General features: G+C 40.1%; 1 protein-coding gene across 1 annotated transcript in view; it reads left to right on the top strand.

Moving 5' to 3' along the window:
- The window catches only part of BMPER (BMP binding endothelial regulator), a gene marked incomplete at both ends in the record, with an annotated part of 145,674 nt that overhangs the window by 84,980 nt on the left and 43,243 nt on the right, over positions 1-17,451 (top strand). Inside the window, 3 exons of the mRNA XM_080339243.1 lie at positions 1,295-1,340; positions 10,201-10,530; positions 16,331-16,667. Of these exons, the coding sequence (XP_080195369.1) occupies positions 1,295-1,340; positions 10,201-10,530; positions 16,331-16,667 (713 nt within the window). The remainder of the gene's footprint in view (positions 1-1,294; positions 1,341-10,200; positions 10,531-16,330; positions 16,668-17,451) is intronic.

The raw sequence follows: 17,451 nt of genomic DNA, 5'->3' as shown, positions 1-17,451 counted from the left end.
CACTCCAGTCTGCCACCAGATACTAAGAGTTCATTTCTCCCCATGCATGTCATTGAAGCTTGGCAGAAAGCAAGGTAGACAGCAATAGGTCTTGCTGTGTATGCTTGCTTCCCTGCTCTCTGCGTAGACCTGCCACCTATTTCTTGTCTGTTTTCATGAGGTTTTTTGCACTGTTGAGTATGCTGAGTGGACAGAATAGCACAGCTCTGTTTGCTTGCTCTTGCTGGCTGCTTCTTGCTCACCTGCTTCTTGCTCACCTGCTTGATGGGGAACAGAAGCAGTGGCCCCACAAAGGGGACTGTCTCTATGTTCACCTGTTGGGGAGCAGCATAGCTCCATATGCCTATTCCTTCCCTGTACGGGAATGCAGGTGAGCTCCAATATTACCGTAAGTGATGCCAGTTTTTGCTTGGAAAAACACATTGTTCAGTCTGAAAATTTCCAGGCTTATCCTCTAGCTTGACAGCTAGCTTTAAGTAAAATCAGATAGAGCGTCCTTTAATTTGATGAAAACTGAAAAGGACCATGATTGTACGTAGACAGAGGCATGCCTTCTGCTTCTAACCAGCCTTTTATAAGACACAGCCATAAAAAAAAATTGACCTGGGCAGAGTGATAAAGACTTGAAACTTTTGTCCATATTACTATGACTAGACCAAAGCATTTGCTTTTAGACATTGCACATCCTCAGATGCGTGCCAATTTACCTCACTGGGGAGACTAAACCATGATTGGTAATATGATTTGGTGAGAGATACCACACGATTTAGCCATGAAAGAAATCTGGCCGAACTAGATCTCTATCAGTCCTTCCCTTCCCTTCCCTTCCCTTCCCTTCCCTTCCCTTCCCTTCCCTTCCCTTCCCTTCCCTGAGGGGAGTGTGGGAGTTGGTGTGGAGCAGATCACCTCTATGTGGTGACTAAAAGGGTGTGCATATGAAATGTATTGTATATATTTTGGTGTGTGGGGGGGAAAAGTTAGCAATCTTGTTAACCCAATGACTAGTCTGCTTTTGATATCTGTGAATACCTGAGTCCAAAATTCTCTCACAATCCCTCTAAAGAGAAAAGTGGTAACAGAGAACCCTTTTAGTATTTCATTTCTTATAAGACTGCCAGAAAGCTCTTTGAATAGTTCTGTCTGTTTTTAGCACCTGATATTTGAAGCTGTAACCAGGGCATTGAGTTCAAGCACAACTTGAACTATTTTCAAAGGCTTATCCAGGCTTACAACATAACACAGTCATTGCTCCAAAAACTCTTTCATTAAATCAGCCTGTCTTTCTCCCAATTAGGGTAAAATCCTGAACAGAAAAGGATGCTGTCCTATTTGCACTGAAAGTAAGTCCTTTCTTCATTCTATAAATTCGTTTTTATTCTTTCAGAGAAAATAAATATAAGTATGTTTGCTTTTCTACCTTCTTTTTAAAGAGGGCTGAAGGGCAAGTGATTATTGCTGGCCACAGATTTTACCTCCTATATAATTGTAAATTTAAAATAAAATACCTGGGTATTTTATTTTTATTTTATTTCCTTTTTTCCAAATGACACTATTTTCATCAAATCTGAGGTGCTGCTTTCTGAAGAATGTAGCTGGCCTGTGAAATTTGTAGGTAATAAAACAAGCAAATTAATAGAGTTGTAACTTTTAGGGCTGGGTACCTTTTATACCTGTAAATAACAGCCCAGGTATATGTATGTATAATCCAACACAGATGATTTGTGAGAGTTAAAGAAAGGTGTGCAGAAATCTGAGACCCAGTCTGAGGCAGCAATGGAAAGTACAATAGAAAGCTGTCCTTCAACCATCACCTTTTTATCCCTTTACTCTTCACGTCAGGAATGATCATCCTATGATATTATTTGGGTTCTCTCCTAGTCAGCAAAGCACTTACACAAAGACTTATCTTTAAGCATGTCCTATTTAAGCCAGCAGGGAGACCTGTCTTCACTGAAGTTAACAGGATACAGTTACGTATTTCCTTCAGGACATGTTTAAGTATTTTACCAAATACAGACAGACTGCTGAAAAGGGGTTTTATGATTTATAGGAAGGCTTCAGAGAGAAGGAACGGGTTTTTAAGGAGAGTGTTAACTATTTTTTTTCTCTAAAATCAAATTGGTTTTGCTGATCAACTCAATTCTGGGTGTGCTTGGTTTGCACAAACTCCATATGTGAAATACCTGGTTTTCCACTCCGCAGCTCAATTGTTTTGTAATGTAACATTTTGAAAAAATAAATCTAGTTTATGAGTCTTCAGTATCAAAATGAAATCAAATGCCAGTGACAACCTCAGAAACACTTGTAATAATACAGAGCAGAGGGAGAAATGAAAGAGGATTCAACTGACCAGCAATTGATTTCATGTTAGCTCAGTTTCAAGATAGATGAGGTTTGCGTAGACCTCTGCTCAAACATGACATGTCATTAGTGTAATGAATTTCTTGATCTCTGTCTTGTCTCTGTTCTCATGTTTCAGTCTCATTTAACCTTTCTCGTGTATTCACTTGTAACGTGAGAGGGGAAGGAAAAGAATGGGGCCAGCCAGTCCCTCAAAGCATTGGAGACCCTCTACTGTAAGGGGTTAAAAAGATGAGAGTACAGTGTCAAAAAGATGAGAGTACAGTGACTCCTTCAGCAATGCTGCCAGAGAATGATGACTTGTGATAATTGTTTCATGGGAGAAGGAGGCAATAAATAGATTTCTTCAAAGTAAAAAATAACTCATCTAGGAACCAGGTTATTGAAAGAGTCAGAACTTCTTGATGACATAAGAAGGGAATGGTTATGACTCTAACACATGTGAAAGCAAGGGCAGGCCATTGTTGCTTGTCCTCCTGCCAATGCAGATCTGTAAAAAACCTGGTTTCATCTTCCCAGTAACCTCCTTCTAGGTGTGAGCAGGCTGCTCTTAGGTGTCCCCGAAGCCTTCAGAATAAACAACCTTATTCTCTTGGCCTTTTCTTTTGGGTCCTGTCTGCATTGCTGTGGCTGTACATGCAGCTGGGAGGCTCAAAGCCCTGGCCCACAGTGGCATGTTCTTCTGTTTCACATGGAACAGAGGGGTGTTTCGCTATGGACCCATTTAGTATTTGGAGGAGAGCTGATGCTAAGCTGATTCTAAACTTCTATGATTAATAGGCCATTCCCAGCTTTTATCAGGTAATGTAATCAAAGAACCTCAATACCCACTGCCATAGAGCAGTGGTGGCCATTAGCATTATAACAGTTGTCATTTGCAAGGAACTACTTCCACCTTTGTGCCAGAAGTGCTGTAAATCTCATCAAGACACAAGACAAGCAAAAGGCATGAGGATTTCAGTGATGATTGCTATCTCAGATAGTAGTTAGAAACTTCGTTAATTCCTCCAATTTCTGGTGAGATAAGATGTATGTGCACAGCCTTTTCACTCACCCACCCACTCATGTTGATTCTGTCGCCACATATTAACACACCAGACATTTCTGGCAGTGTGGCAGATATTAATTTTCCAAAGTAAAAACAACATAGGAGGTACAAGAACGTACTGTACACAGGAGAGCTTTCAGTACAGTTTAAATGCAGCCAATTTCTATGAAGTGGGTCAAAAACAGTCACGTTGTTAAAGGATACACTTTAGACAGAAAAAAAACAATCAAAGGATTATTTTCAAAGCAGTTTGTTGCAGAGAGAAGAAGTACCTCATCTGCAAAAGGGCTGGAGAGTCTCTTTTGTCTACTGTTGCTGAAGTTAACTATGGTTAGTTTTGGCATGTTGCTGTTTAAGGTCCATGGCTGGTGTACAGTTATCACTAATAAAACACAGTGGTCATACCAGTGGAAAATTCAACAGTTTAGTTTATCCTGCTGTAAAAATGTAATGAAATGCACTCTTTTGGGCTTGATTTAGAAAAATCACCACTGACGTCAGTTCCATAAATTAGTAATCCTATGTTAGACCAAGGTCATTTTCCTATTAAAAAAAGAAAACACTAAACCTGAGTTCAAATAACACCGACAGACTGCTCTCAACTCCAGATGAAGATGGGAATTTACAGTAGAGGTGAAATCTTAGTTCTTGACATATAAGAATTGATGGGCCTTTCTGAAATTACAGCATGCAGTAAGAAAGCTTTCTACTGCAACTATGTAAATATATTTTAATAACAATCACTAATCCTAACAAAATCTTACCTGAGTAATTGTGAGGTTTTATGGGTGAATTTTTTTTCCAAGTGGACAGCAGTCATCTAGGTGTAGCAATACACATGATTAATTTTGCAGTAAAGGCCTCTTTTGGGGCAGAAAATTTCGTTCATCACAAATCATTCTGCAGCTTTTAAAATTGACTAAATGACCGAGGGAGTTAACCAAATGCAAGGGCATTTGAACCCAGCCTTAGGAATAGAAGGTTGGTACTTTCTGCTGTTCCTGGGTCCTTTTAATGTGGTTTTTATAGAAATACTGAAAAATGCTGACTCTTCAAAGCAAAGATAAAAAAAAAAGAAGAAAAAAGGTGGGATCATGCATTGTAGGTAGCTATGAGAGCAGAGTGTGGGACTGAAGGATCACATGGGCCTCTGCTGGTCTCATTTCTCCTGTTATTTCCTTGCTGTGGGGAAATAACAGAAAGACTGCAATTGTTTATTCATACTGGAATGCTGTTCATGATTTACCTCCTCAGCCATTTCAGCCATGATGGTCTACTGTATAAATATGTATTTGGACAAAATGGATTAGCTATTTTATTTATGAAATAGATCATAAAGACTCCTGTGGAGTTTTTGACACCACACCTTGTAATGTGTATGATATCAAGCTGCACTATGCAGCAGTTATAAGGAAAGTACTCTATGGCTATGCATTTTTTTTTTTACAGAAAAGCTAATGAAATTCTATTATGCGTGTTCTGTAGCTAGTTTTCAAAAGTTAATAATGTGTTCTGTTTGATTTAGGGCTTAATTCAGCATATGGGCTAATTGCATTCAAAGTCTCATTTTATTTTTAAAAAGCTGAGATCTTTTTGAATTACAGATGTGCAACCAGAACACCCTTAACTGGTAAACTTGTATTTTTTCCTCTCTCTCCTTACTTAGAAAGTGTCCAAACCAATTTTAGTTATAATTTAAAGTGTATTTTTCTTGGCCACTCTTAACTAGCTACAAGCCCAGAAGAGTGTGACCAGACATCTGGACATCTTGGACTTCAATTGACTGCTCTGATCTCCTGAAAAAATAAAACAAGCTATTCCATGAGCACCAGAGCTAACAAAGCCTGGTTTCCTATGGATTTGTGTCCCATTTCCTTTATATCCCAACAAATAATAAACCCAGCTAGAGACAGTATATCCTGCGGCTGCTCTGTTGCACTAATTGCCCAGCCAATATGCTCACGCTTTCTAGCTGGTCAGGATGTGTATGCTGTCTGTCTGGCCTCCACCAGGCAGTATATATATATTACCTTTCTAGATAGTTTAAATACTGTCTCAGGAGTAGGGGGCATTGGGTGGGAGGCAGAAATGTACATTGTGACAACCACTAATTTCAATAACTGTTTTTTACCTTTCCTCAGCATACTACTACTAGAAAGTCTTCAGACTTTCATCTTTCAGACTTTTAGACTTTTTAGACTTTTATCCCTCTGTTTTGGCTAAAACAGGTTGTGATTTCATAAACCTTCTTTTTTCTTTTTTTTTTTTTTTCTTTTTTTTTTTTTCCTCCCCCTTATGAAAGTACATTCAAACTTAAGGAATGCTAAAATGTTCTTTTCCCTGTTATTGCTTTTTCAGCTTCATTTTTTGTACAAATAAATGTGTTTTCAAAAATGGTGCTTCTTGGCCACAGTTACCTTCCCCATTACCTTTTCTTATTTCATTTGAAGTGGATGCATGACTTGTAAATGCAAAGGAAGCTTGCCAAGAGTTCTATAGTATTCACTTTAAAAGCTAAAGAAAATTATTATTAGTATGCAAGTAAGCTGTAGAGACTTACGTGGAAGCTGAGCAAACTGCATGAATCATGCATGTAGTTTAAGACTGTCAAATGTAAAAGTGTGAAGTCCACATTTAGTTGCCTAAAAAACAAATGTGAAAAATACTGAGCTTCCAGAAGCCTTTATGTAAGCCAGAAGTTTTGAATACTGATTTGGGAGCCTAACTGCAGGATTTGCAGAGGAGGTTTAGTGGTGTTTGCAGCCAGTTGCCAATAATGTTTAATCAGAGTTGAGTGCCTAAGGTACTTTGAGAATTGTAGCCTCCTGAACATAGGTCTGGGGCCCTCCTTTGAAAAATCTGTGTTTTTCAGGGACAGAGAAGGAATTGGTATATTTGCCTTCATGTGCATGTGTAGATGAATAAAAGAAGAACTCAAAGGTCATGAATGACAGGTTCAAAACAAGCAAGAGGCAATGGTCTTTCATGCACTTTGCCCAAGGATGTTGTGGATGCTAAAAACATTTTTGGATTCAAGGGTAAACTGGACACACTCACAGAAAATAAGTCTGTGAAAGGTTGCTAAATAAAGACAAACCATGTCTAGCTCAGGAAATCCCTAAGCTGAAAATAGAGGGAGGCTGGCAGAGTCTTAGGGGAAGTATTTTGTATATTGTATATAATTGTCCTTTTTAAACTCTACCAACAGCAGATAGAGACAAGGAGTATCCGCAATGAGCTGGGAACAATTTACTGTAGGTCATCCGTGACCCTATGCCTTGTTAGCACGAGCTAGCAAAATTCATATGCCAGTGGTCTGGGGAACTTGGCTTTGGCAATTCAGCAACACCTCTCCAGTATGTCCAAATAGAAAAAAAAAAAGGGGGGGCCAGGAAAGGAAGCAAACCATAAAATGTTATGTGATTGAAACTCTCCCAAAAGGGAATAAACAACAACCCAAAATCTAAAAATGGCAGGAACTCTTTTCATGTTGCCTGTCTTTTGCAATCTTGTTACACCCAGTATTTAGAGGTTTATTTCTAGGCCAAGCAGATCTTCTCACTGTCAGTGCCTTAGTTATCACACACGCTCTTGCAGGGTGTGCATTTTTTTTTTTTTAAACCCACAATTTTAGCAAGCCTTTCAAGAATGTTTTACACAGTGATATCAGAGAATCAATTATTCAGGCTGGTTTTAGGTAGAATTTCCTTCCCCCATTTCCTTAGTTATTAAAGAAAACAGCGAAATTTGGATCAGACATTCAACTATCCGGTCCAAAATATATTCTTTTTTTATTTTAACTGCATTGCATCAAGTTGACATATGATGTGACATGATATAACATAACATAAAACAACATTACTGTGCATAACACATTGGAAATTAAAAATAAATATTTCCCTTGGATCCCATTGGTACTATCAATTTTACTTGCATATCTCTGAATTATGTTTGGTCCTCTCATGCCTTGCCTCTTAGCCCCTTGCTTAGGTGAGGAACCAGCCTCTGCCTCCCAATATGTTAGTTAGTGACATGTATAACATGTCTATGTTCTTGGCCTCTAGAAAGGCAGACAAAAAACAATTCTCTCCTCTGAAATCTTCGCTGAGCAGGTAATAAAAATGTATCTTAATATTCATCATGTGGGTTATTATATGCGTACATAAGGAAATCAGAAACGTGTTAGTATGATTTAGTAATAGTAAAGTCAGATGGTCTCCATGTAAAATCTACAGATTTTTTTCCCATTGGTAAAAATCACATTGGTGATTAAAAATAATCTGGTTCCTTCCAATTTGTGGAGAATTAATTAGGCTTTTTACGGACCGTGGAAAACAGTGGTATCTTCATTGGTATCAAGGAGAAAACGAGACTCTTAGAATTGCACATTTTTAAAAGCAGTCTCTTAAGCGTCTTGCTTTTCGGGCTCTGCTAGAAGTCCATCATGCCTGATTTCCAGAGTTGTTGATCAAATGTAGTTCATTTTGACCTTCTAATGGAGCTGTCAACTTGATGTCCTTGAGAAATCAAAACTTTTGGTCCCTAGTAGCCCGACATAGTAAACAGGCATAACAATGGTGCCAGGACTAGTTTCTGGTTTAGCTAAAGAAGCATGCATGTGGCAAGTTAGGGATAAAGAACGAATCTCCCAGGTACCAGCTTGGTGATGGGACTGCACCATGCAGTGAGGGAAACTAGGGTTAGACTTCAGGAACACCTTGCTCACAGTGAGGAGAGCTGAGCACTGGAACAGGTTGCTGGATGCAGCTGTGTAGTTGCTGTTACTATTGCTTTTTAAGAGCAGGTCAGATAAACGTCTGTCAGCAATAATATAGGTGTAGGTGATTCTGCATTACAGCCAGAGAAGGAAAAGGTTATGTCTGCTGGGGTCCCCTTCAGCCTCATCGTCTGCATCTCCGTGTAGATATTCTTGGATGCTCTTTAACAACAGCTAGAAAAACACCAGAAACGTCATATCTGCTTTAACATAGCACTCTGCCTAAGCCAGAACCTTACTGAGAAAGGTGTATTGCATAGTCAGAGCTGTATTGCACTTCATGGCAGAAATTCCCTTCCTGTTCTCTATAACATCCATGTTCCCTTCTTTTTTGTAGGTTTGAATTTGCCTTTTTTTAGCTGCCTTTTCAGACGAGCCATTGTTAGTTGGATAATTTTTTTTTTTTCCAGTGGATAAATTGTATTCTCTGTTACTCTCCCTTCCTTTGTTGAGTTTTGGTTTTTCTTTTTTTTTTTTTGATTGATGCTGTTCACAGCTCTCTGATTACTGAGTCAAATTTTGTTACTGCGCCAAGCCCTCCCCTAAAACAGGCGTCGTCTTTCAAAAGCAGCCTCAGCCCATGGGTATCCAGCTGGCAGTAGCAGTGTGCATTTCTCTGCCTTGAGCCTTCTTCTTCCAGGAACAGCAGCAATGTGATGTGGTTAAGACCTATTGTTATACCAGAAGGCTGCAATGCAAATAAATTTGCTGCTCTCTTTGATTGCGAGGCAATTCAATCAATTGCTGGGTTGCTGCAGGGTAACTCAGCACCATTGACATGAGCGTAGAAATGTTCTGCCTTTGAGCCGCGGCTTCTCTAACCAGCGTATGGCTGCAGACATCAATAAGAAATCTCCCTCTGTTTGTAATGAAGCAAATAACTGGTAGAGGTACCATGCCCTTAGTTAGTCATTGCATCATGTTAGTCACGAACTACTGGCTTTTAGTGAGTAGCATAGTAACAATAGCTATACAAGTCAGTTGTGTATAAACAACATATATGATAGCTTGTAACACTAAATAAAGATACTGGTTCTATATATAATTTGGGAAAAAAAAAGCAACAAACATAAATATACCTGTTTTATAAATGTATAATATTTATAAGTATGTCTATGTATAATACAGGCAGAACCAGGTCTTGCTGAAGTGATCTGATGGCTTTTAATTTCATGGGATCACCCTTGCCTAACTGGAGACATTTAAATTAGCCTCAAAAATATACATGCAACATTTTGAATTCTGCTTTTGTTAGTGGCTTTGCTCCTACAACACGACTTAAGGGTGGGAGCTCATCCCAGGGGAATTTAACTGTCTGAGAGGAATACCTGTAGTCTTAGATACTTGTTTGCGCTCCCACAGCTGGCCGCAGAGGAACAAGCTCCTCCAGAGAGTAATTCTCTATATATTGAAAGAGATTTCTAAAACTGGTGAAATGAAAGACTTTCTAGTCATGTCTGTTTCTCTCTGTCAGTGAGAGGGAGACTGGATGAATTGATTGGACCAGACATTTCAAATTTGGAAAGCTGAAGCTAGATGAGAAGACTCCCATCACACATCTCCAGAGACATGTGGGCTCTGCAAGCTCAGGGCTCTGCTTGCTCTGATATCATGTGTGGGGCTTCTATTTTCTGGAAATGAAATAGTTTGAACAATTTCACAGGCATTGTAATAATCTAGGCTATTTAGGCAGTATGTTATGTTTGAGGGACAAACACATAGGTTGGAAGATGTGCCTTTGGTTCCTAGCTGCAGGTTAGTCTTCCTATGCTGCCCCAAGGATCAATTGGCCTTTAGTTCCTACCAGCTTTGAGAAAGACTTCTACTAAATCCATGAAGCTTCTGTTTCTCAAAAACATATATCCCTAGTGGGCGTCAGCCAAATCTGCCCTGTAGAGCAGACAGATAAGTTGTGAGAGCGGCATCCTCTAAGTTCTTATCAACTGTTTTTTTTCTTTGTTTTCAAACTTTGATTGATCCTGATATGGCACTTTTGTTTCTCACTCACCTGCAGAGCCTGGAGTTTGCACTGTATTTGGAGACCCTCACTACAACACTTTTGATGGACGGACATTTAACTTTCAGGGAACATGTCAGTACGTTTTGACGAAAGACTGCTCCTCCTCTGCCTCGCCCTTCCAGGTGCTGGTAAAAAACGATGCCCGTCGGACCCGTTCTTTCTCCTGGACAAAGTCAGTGGACCTTGTGTTGGGCAGGAGCACTATCAGCCTCCAGCAGCACCTCACAGTGAAGTGGAATGGGACACGCATCTCACTTCCTTGCGAGACTCCACAATTTCAGATCGATTTGGATGGTTATTTGCTGAAAGTGACAACCAAAGCAGGTAGGGCAAGTGTGCGTGTGTGTCTGTGTGTCTTTTATCCCTGAAGAACTTCTCAAGTGCAACATGAACAGCAGTCAGTAAAAAAGCATGATAGCAATAATAAATTTAGTTATAACTCTTTAGAGATCTGAGGAACCCAAAGTGCTTTCAAAACTCCTGCAGCCCATAAGCAGACAGAGATCTCAGCTGTGGGTTTGAGGTCTTTGCAGAACATTTGCTAAGCTATATTTCATTCTGCAGCTGACAATTAACTGCCTGCATAGATGAATGTGCCATGGTTTTCACTTCCAGTAACTTAGAAATGGCTTATGCAGAGTCATTGTTTGGTGCTTATAGATAAGAACAGAGAGGAGATCAGTTCTTAAAGAAAACATTCAGTTGTTTTTTTTTTTTCCCAGTGGCAACAATAGACATGACAATGTAAGTCAGCAATTATATAAAATCATAGTTACTAATGACTGGAATGCATTCAAGATGTCAAAGTATGGAAACATTTCACTGGGGCTACCCAGCAAAATGGAGGTCCTGGCTTGAAAACCAAAGCCTAATTTGCTCTTCAGTGCCATCTTGTTGGGTTTGCTTTCTGCTCAAGTAAGAGTTTGTCTGCTAGGAACAGAAAGTCTGCAGCACCACAAGCAAAAGGAAATAAGAAATATCAGAGAATCTAGTAAATTATTTCTAGAAAAAGAGAGGGGAGATAGAAGACTCTTGGAAAATACATTAGTTGTCAAAATACCAAACCAGAGGACTTACATCTGTTTTGATAAACTGTTCTGAAACTATAGTATCCTTGCATAGATAAATACTGAGGGGAAGTTTAAAATTTTCTCATTAGCATGTGTTAGGTACTACTGTAGTCCTGAGAGATTTCACTTACACAGTGAAGCACTGTTTCAGTGAGAATACTATTTACTGTTAATTCAATTAAATGCCATGTGAAAACAGTGAAACCAGTCTTTCTTATGGAGTGATATGGTCACAGGCGTGACGCATAGTCATACTCATTATCTAGCATCATATTTTTTCAAGGGGGACACTAGCACCCACTGTTGAGCTGAGAATTTAGACACCTGTTCGTATAACCTCTGGAAATGTAAGTCTGCATAATGTGGATCCCAGCTCTGGGCTCATTCCTCAAAGTGGCAATGCAGATTTTTGTGGCTGTCTGTAAAATGCACACAAGTTGACCATTATTCACAACTTTTAATTAAAAGCATCTTGAGGGTTTCTCTTTGCAGCCAGCTGAACGCTATGAATTCTGGAGATGTGGATTTCATTAGCCAACCACAGGCTAAGGAAAGGTTTTCAATTGAAGATGAATGACAGCTAATCCTGCTGCTATTCCATTTGTCTATGGTGCAAGCCTAGTAAATGACTACACACATCCTTGTCCATGTGTTGGCAGAGGGAGTGCAAACATGGCGTATGACAACATACCAAACAGGGTGTAATCACTGCAAATTATAGACTGGATAATTCCTCCTCTTAATGGAGCAGGATCAGGTTTCTCTCGTTGAGTGCAGCACGATGGGCCAAGTCCTCCTTTCCTCAACACATAAGGCCTGGAAAGAGGCAGAACAGCATGGCTCCATTTTGCTGGGAAAGGACAAGCAGCAGAGGGGCTGTAGAAAACAGGAATGTGCTGAGTAGAACTGGTTTAAAGACGAACTTTGTTCCACAGGAAATTCCGAGTGCTGAGGGAAAAAAAAATGGAGAATTTTCTCTGTTTCAGAATGAAACATGGATTTAAAAAAAAAAAAAAAAGTTTTCCCAGTGTAGGGTGAAAAAAACAGGTGGGGAAGGAGGCAGTAGTGAAGAATAAGCAAAATTGCTGCACTAGAAGAAAAATCTGAAGTAAAACTGGGCTGGGAAATACAGAGTCTGGTGCTTACAGATCAGCCAGCATTCCCACGGCTTTTAGTTTTATTTTTGCAGAGCTGGGAGCTGAGCCCTGGATAAAACAGGGGAGCCCAAAGCTTCAGGAAGCCTTGTGGTCCCTGGCTACAGGGTGATCTGCATGGCAGGGCTGTCCTGGAGTTGCATACCCTGAGAGCCCAGGTTTCCAGGCAGCCCACCAGGCGAGCTGGCAGGAAACCAGCTTGGAGCCTTGCCTGTGCTGTGCTGGAAGTTCATTGAATCCGATATGTCTCCCTGAAGCATTTCAGTTCTGATGAACTGGCATTTTTCAGTGAAAAACCTGTTTTGTTGCGAAATTCCTCACTAGCTGTAGCCCTGGATGCCATGCAGCAGCAATATTGGAAACCTGTACTTGCAGGTGCTTCACCATGGGTGTGGTTGGGATGGTACTGCATCCTTGTCTAAAATTTGTGTGTTAAAAAGATGAGAGAGCAGAGGGTGACAGGGCTGGTGTTACTTATCTGCATGAGCATTTTTTGTTGTTGTTTCTGTGCTCTTTTGAATGAAGCTGCCTTGCTGAGGTTTTTCTCTAGCAGGTTGGTACCAAATCTTTAGGGAAGAGTGCTCTGCCACTTCTTGAGGATGCCTTTGCCATGAAAAGTCATGCAGAACAATTGATGGGAATTCCCAGCATGGGGAACTCAGTATGCGATGTGCGTAAATCCAGAAGGATTTTTTTAAATGCAATAGAGCACATAGCGTCCCAAGTCAAGAAATCAAGTATTAAGTTGGTTAAACATCCTTCAAAGAAAGGGGAAAACTGGAAAACCTTAAAAAGTAACTCAGAGAATACTGCTTTTTTGCACATCCCCAGATGGGACAGATGTTGCATCCTTTGGCTTCATGTCTGTTGAATTCCAATCCTTGTCCAAGTAAATGGGAAACTCATCCATTTTGGGGTGGAGCAAAAGGGGGGCAGAGGCACCAAGAAACTCTTCCAAACCATTTCTGTCTGCCAAGGAGATAATTTCAAACATAGCTCCATAAAATAAACCTGTCCGTCACAGCTCTTGTTGGTTTACAGAAAACGAATTTATTTTCTGCTTGTGAACAAAAAAAAGGCATACACTTCACAAGTGCGATCAGGCCCCAACAAAATTATGCCTATAGGAGTAAGTACCCTTCCTCATTAACCCAAAGGGGAATAAGTTTTGTTATGGACAGAAACCTTTGGTCTGTTCATCAAAACTACAAATTACCCTTCCATCTGAGAAATTACAGCAGAATATAGTGTAATTGCACAATACCCAGCTAGATGAAAGTACGTCCTTTCCTAGTAGTTAAACTGTGAGTCTCTTCGATTAAATCCAAGAATCAAAGCAGGAATATCTATATTTAAAAATGTACATTTTTATATGCTGAGATGAAAAGTAATAATTTTTTGTTATTCTTGTCCTCATACCTAGAGTTCACAGAGCAACAAGTACCAAGTAGATTAACTTGAGTCTGACAAACAACGCACAAATATTCAGGATAATTTTACAGTTAACCTCTTGTAATGAAGTGAGTGGTTTCTCTGAAAGTCAATGACTCTTGGCTCGCAAAAAGCTGTAAAAAGAAAATTAAGACGGAGTCATTAGCCAGTCTTTTGTGACTCTGCTTAAAGTCAGCAGCTTCTGAGGGAGCTTGTTGGAGGAAGAAGTTGAACATCGCCTTAAAATCTGTAGCTATTTTCTGAAGAGAACTGTCTGAGAATTTAGATCTTGATGCTTCAAGCTTTGAGAAAGTTTATATGATTCTTAGTTTACAAGTTAATGGCAAGGTTTTTCTAAATGTCAGCACAGGAGTATTAATCTGGTGTCTGCAAATCAAGCTATGTTTTGTTTTGTTCAGCGTTGTCAGAAGCAAAGACAGCTGGTATTTGAATTTATCCAGGAATGATAATGAATGAAGCAGCTTAAAAGGCAGCTTTCCTCCTTGCCACTGTGCTGGCTTCATTAATAATTGTAGTCTTTTACAATTTTTCAATTGGTTGGGTGTGAAGTGCCTTTGGAGGAGGACACAGTGGCCCTACCCATGTTTGGTTTGCTAGATAATTTGAAGCTGCTTTCAGGCATAGTCAGCTCAGGACATATTTGTGCTATCATTGGTAACCTATAGTAATGAGAAAACATGATGCAATAGACTGTCGTGACCAGTGATGCAGAATTTTCTGCACAACCTTGCAGGTACATCATTCCTCAAACTCTTGGTGACATGATGTAAACCACACAAGCACCAGGACAGTATGCATCAATAGCAAAGCAGCCCTTCTATAGCCATACTTGCCATTTGAGCCTCACCCTGTTTGTCTGCAGTGTGGATAGGAATTGTCACAGGAGACAATGGGATATGTTGCTAAAGGAAGGAGTCCAGCTTTGAGTCACTGGTATGTTAATTACTTACATGAGGATAGAGCAGGATTTTGATCACATAGCGTCAAGATTTACAAGAGGAAGGGTGGTGGTGCTAAACCAGCGCACACAGCAGATGTAGAAAGCTGGAGTGAAGCCCTGGTCCTGCACTGTGGAGTGATGCTGTTTGATATTCTTGGCCAGGTAGGGAGAAGAGGGTAAAGTATGGATTGTCCCATTTAAAAGCAGGTTCCTGTGTTTATCATTAGTTAACTACTGCACACAGGTACTTTATGGGAAGAAATTAATGTCAGAAAAATGATTTGTGATCTTCAGGTACAGGGTTATTGCAGAGATATGAGGTAGTAGCATTCATCAGATATTGGAAATATTATAATTAAAAGAAAGGCCATTTTTGGGTAAAAGTTAAGCAGCTTTCCCTTATGATATACATATTTACTCCTCAAAGGATGGAATTCTTTTAACTTAAAATCACCCAGGTAAAAACTGGAAGTTTAGTTTCCGTGTGATGTCTGGGCCCTCTAGAGTATCACTGGAAACAGAAAGGCATTCAGAAGGTAGTTCATTCCCTTTACATTAGACACGCATGTTGTGACCCAGAGCTGCCATCAAAGAGGGGGCCCAGACAGGTGACATAAACTAGACATCTAGCTTTTAGATGGGTCCAGACAGAGAAAATGGATTTCACCCACAGAAAGTGATTTTGATATACTAGAAATGCAAAACCTTGCTGTAAAACAGGTTGTTGCAGAACAGTTACATCCCAGGCACTAGACAAAGGCTGGATGTTTAACATCATTCCTCAGTGTTGCTGACTTATGAAGATGACTTCAAAAAGCTGGTAATTAACATCTCTTGAATGAACAGTCTGAATCCAGTTCAGAATGCGTGCTTATAACAGTTTTACCCATCTGATGTCTCTTTGTGGTCATCTTTTTAACTCTTTAACCACACAAAATAAGGTACTTGTATTGGAACAGTTGTATTCACCCAAAAGAGTGATTAGTGTCAGCTTCACAGGCAAGAAAAGCATGTTTTCCATAAGGTGGTCACTGGTGGTGTTTCATGAGGCTTGGACACGTTTGTATGTCCTATGCAATTGTTGACAATGGCTGAAATTCTGCCTCTCTGCAAAATCAGCTGAAGTTTGCTCTAGCAAATTCAACTAGCAGAATTTTGCAAGAGCCCACTTCTGATGGTGAGAGTAGTTCTGCCTTGGCTCCAGATTTTTTAGGATAACCCCATTCATTAGCAAGGAGGAACAAAAATAAACAGAGGCAGGCATGAGTGTATTGCAATTGACTGTGATTTAAGAAACACTATACTTGCCAGAGGCACTTACTGGGAGGTATATGGAAATCTAACAACGTTATCAGAAGGAAGCCCATGGTTTTGTTTAGGTTCCCATGAACACTGTTTCACAAACGTAAAACATAAGACATATTTCGTTATCCTCAATTTGTTCTTCTTCTTCTCCCTCTCTCTTTTTTTTTTTTTACATGTGTGTTTTTGTCTCATCTCTTTCTTAGGCTTGGAAATCTCATGGGATGGAGACAGTTTTGTGGAGGTCATGGCTGCGCCACATCTGAAAGGCAAACTCTGTGGTCTGTGCGGCAATTACAACGGGCACAAACGAGATGACCTGATTGGGGGTGATGGAAATTTTAAGTTTGATGTGGATGACTTTGCTGAATCCTGGCGTGTGGAGTCCAATGAATTCTGCAGCCGCCCACAGAAAAAACCCGTGCCCGAGCTCTGTCATGGGACAGTCAGGGTGAAACTCCGAGCTCATCGGGAATGCCAGAAGCTCAAAGCGTGGGAGTTTCAGAGCTGCCATTCGACAGTGGATTATACCACATTTTATCGGTAAGTGTGGCTTGCTGCGGGGGGACATTGTAAGTTACTGTGCAAGGCGAAAATCTGCACAGTTGACCTAATTTCAGTAGCATTTGAGCACGTGCTTTGAGCTGCTTTTGCTAAGAATTAATATATAGGCTTAGAGTTATGATATGATGAGCTTTTCTGAGTCAGGAATCAGAAGAAGATGGTCCTGAGCTACTAAAGACCCAAGCAGCCAACAGTGATAAAGACAGGCAGGCTTGTGATCACCTAGAGAAAAAGTACTTTTGGAGACTGAGGAAGGGAGTTCAAATCATTTTGGTGAGCACTTTCTGATTTCAAAGTCAGCTGTAGAGTTGAGGCTGGCTTTAATTGCTGTTGCTTGTGGTCCGGAGAAGTGTGTTTTCACAGAAACATTTCAAAAGTGACTTTATTAAAGCAGGGATATTAAATATTACTAGTGCCTCTTGGATGACGTAGTGTGTGGGTTGAGAGTTTGAAAGGAGAGAGTTAACAAAGAGTTCAGTGCATGCCCATCCTGCCCTGGGAGCAAAGGCAGGCAAATGAGGATCTAGAAGCCTTGTCTGAGTGCATTATTTAAGATTTTTTTATCTTTAAAATGCTTCCAGCCTAAACCACAGAGACATCATTTCTGTTCTTTAATTGGCATGAGTTTATTTGCCCCTTATTCAGTAAATAAAATTGGCTTTTCTTCTGATTGCCTGACATAAAAGATAAAAGCAAGCTGAGTCAGAGTTGTATGGTGGTGGATAGAGCTGCCTGATCTCTGTGCTCCCAGCTTTCTCCACTT

This window comes from Nesoenas mayeri (assembly GCF_963082525.1).
Source record: "Nesoenas mayeri genome assembly, chromosome: 2".
Classification (NCBI taxonomy): Eukaryota; Metazoa; Chordata; class Aves; order Columbiformes; family Columbidae; genus Nesoenas; species Nesoenas mayeri.
This window is presented reverse-complemented; position numbering and strand designations above follow the sequence as displayed.